This window comes from Chenopodium quinoa, unplaced genomic scaffold (assembly GCF_001683475.1).
Source record: "Chenopodium quinoa cultivar QQ74 unplaced genomic scaffold, ASM168347v1, whole genome shotgun sequence".
NCBI classification, from domain to species: domain Eukaryota; kingdom Viridiplantae; phylum Streptophyta; class Magnoliopsida; order Caryophyllales; family Amaranthaceae; genus Chenopodium; species Chenopodium quinoa.
Window position 1 is genome coordinate 1,663,892 of NW_018744290.1, and position 2,714 is coordinate 1,666,605.

A 2,714-nucleotide genomic window follows, 5' to 3' on the forward strand; every position below is an offset into this window, starting at 1 on the left:
TACTGAATTATAGGTTTGACTGTGGCAAATGTATTTTTTTGTATGTTAGGGTTACACTTTTCTGTGATTTTGATTCATTATAATGAGATTTTGTGAAGTGTTAGAATATTATGAGGTTTGGCACGTGTGTGTGTGGATGTGAATTGTGTGTGTGTTGAGTAACTTGGTAATTTTTGTTGATAGAATGAGTAAAGTGTGGCTGAATGTCCACTGTAGAGATGGTGGTTTTGATCTGTTGGTTGATGATACAGACCAGACTAGTTTAATGGATTTGTTTGAGTTTATGTTTGAGGACTCTGTCAAGCAAAATGTGTGGCTCCCTAAGTACTTTGCTTTGCTTGTTACAAACCTAGAACTAATAGGAAACTGGAGTTATGTGTTGATGGTGATAAGTTAAAAATGTGGGAGTGGAATGTGGGTAAGGAAACAATAGATGTATGGTTGGAGGAAAGGGAAAGTCCTGGTTTGGTGTTTAAGGATGCTGAAGCTAGTTGGCATAGAAGGTTAAAACAGAAAGCTGAGAGGGATAGGTTAGACATGGAAAAAAAGAAGAGGTTAGTTGAAGAAGATGAAGCTCAGAGGGAGCTTGATGAACAACAACCTTACACTATTGTCGTAGAGGTTCATATGGTTGTTGCTGAGGACTCAAGAGTTGAGTATGTTAGAGCGTTTCACACTCCAGTAGCTGATGAGGTTTTCCCAGTCCCATCCCAGCCTCAGGCAGAACAAAGTTCTCAGTCAGAAAATGGTTCCCAGCCATCAACTCCACCAAAACATTCTCAACCCACTTCTCCTCTTAACCAGCCCAGAATAAAAGTTGTTGGGAAGAAAATGACACTTAGGAAAAGGAAAACTACAGCCAAAACACCACCTCCTACTGATGCATCTGTCAGAACCCCAGAACCCTCTCCAATTCCAACAACAGCCCCACCACATACACCACAACCTTCTCCAAACACAACAACATCCCCACCACCAACACCACAACCCTCTCCAAACCAAGCAACATCCCCACCACCAACACCACAACCTTCTCCAAACCAAGCAACATCCCCACCATCAACACCACAACCTTCTACAACCCAAGCAACACCCCCACCCCAAACAGTACCACCTTCTACTACAATCTCATCTTCTAGTGCAGAACCTACAAATGCCTGTCCAGATAAACCTAAGAAGGGGGATAGATCTAGACCCCCAGGTTTCAAAACAAAAAAGAGTGTTGGAAAAAAGGTTGCTGAGGGAAGTCAGGAGCAAGGTGTGAGTCTAAGGAGATCAGGAAGAAGTAGGAAGTCACCAGCTAGGGTTGAGACTAGTGATGATAGTACCGAGGATGATAGATTTGATGATGATGATGGTGATGATGATGATGATTACATAGAATCTGGTAGTGAGCCAGATGATGATGATGCTGATCTTGCTGACTTCATAGAGGAAGAATGTGAATGTTTATATGATGACATTCATGAGAAGTAGTTTGAGGATTACCTTGATGGGAGTTCAACTATGGACAAGACTTATAAGAATGGCAAAGTCTGGACTCACCAAGAATTTGGAGCCATTACACTAGAGCCTTGGTTGATCTTTGCAGACAGAGAATCATTCATGGATGTATTCAAGGATTACTGTATACAGGAAGACTTTGGTGTCTTTGTGGAAAAGAGTGACCCACAGAGGTATATTGCAAGATGTGCTATTGATTCATGCAACTGGAGAATTCACGCTTCTACAATGACTCACAAAGTTAGCTTGGAAATCAAGACACTAACAGGGGAGCATAACACTTGTGGCAGGCTAGAGATTAACCCTGTTGTGAGTCTAATAGGCTGTGCAGACATCTGCAATTAGATATTCAAGCCAACCCTGACATTCCAGTTGAGTCTTTACAGAGAATTTGTATGGAAAGGTTCAGAGTTCAAGTTAAAAAAGGCTATTTTATAAGGTGAAAGCTATGACCAAGGAGATGATACATGGTGGTTTTGGAGAGGCATACTCCTTTCTTCCTAGATATGCTGAGATGGTTAAACAAACTAACCCATGGAGTTATGCTCTAGTTACATGGACACAAGCCTCTGCAAATGTGTAACCTAGATTCAAGGCTTGCTTTTTTTCTTTTGCTGCCCAAGTTAGAGGGTTTTTGTCAGGCTGCAGACCTATTATTGGCATTGATGGTAGGGGTGGCAAAAACTGACCCGAACCCGACCCAATAATAGCGGGTTAGGGTTGAGAATTTCGACACGAAAACTTAAATAGGTTGACATGAACCCGACCCGAAATTAAATGGGTTAGGTTAAGGTTGAAAATTTCGACCCGAAAATGACCCACGTAACCTGAAATTATTTTCGGGTCAAAATCAAGTCGGGTCAACCTGAACCCGACCTTATAACCCGAAAAAAGTCTTTTTTAAAAAAAAAACTTCATTTTGATAATTTAATGGCCCAAGCCCAATTAGAAGTTTGAAACCTAGAAAAACATAAAACCCTAAAAATAACTATCAGCCGTTTTCACTCATATTTTCACATTTTCTCCCTCTTAAAACTTCTCAGTGTTCTGGATTGTTCTCACTCCTTCGTTCTCAAGTTCTCAACTTCTCCCTCTTCTCACTGAGTTTGAAAACCCTAATTTCGTTCTCAACTTCTCACTCTTCTTACTCTTCTCACATTTTTGTCCTCTAATGTTTCGTTCTCACTCCTCATCGTTTGAAAGGTAATGTT

At 40.9% G+C, this 2,714-nt stretch overlaps 1 protein-coding gene across 1 annotated transcript; it reads left to right on the forward strand.

Annotated features, from left to right (window-relative positions):
- The first annotated feature begins 399 nt into the window (after window positions 1-399).
- LOC110695328 (extensin-like) lies at window positions 400-1,476 on the forward strand. Its single transcript, XM_021872582.1, has one exon. It carries the CDS (start codon window positions 400-402, stop codon window positions 1,474-1,476), a length of 1,077 nt encoding a protein of 358 aa, XP_021728274.1.
- Window positions 1,477-2,714: the final 1,238 nt, after the last annotated feature.

Bases quoted from the DNA above. Each gene is read 5' to 3' on its own strand.
- LOC110695328 (XM_021872582.1), top strand. From the start codon at position 400: ATGTGGGAGTGGAATGTGGGTAAGGAAACAATAGATGTATGGTTGGAG.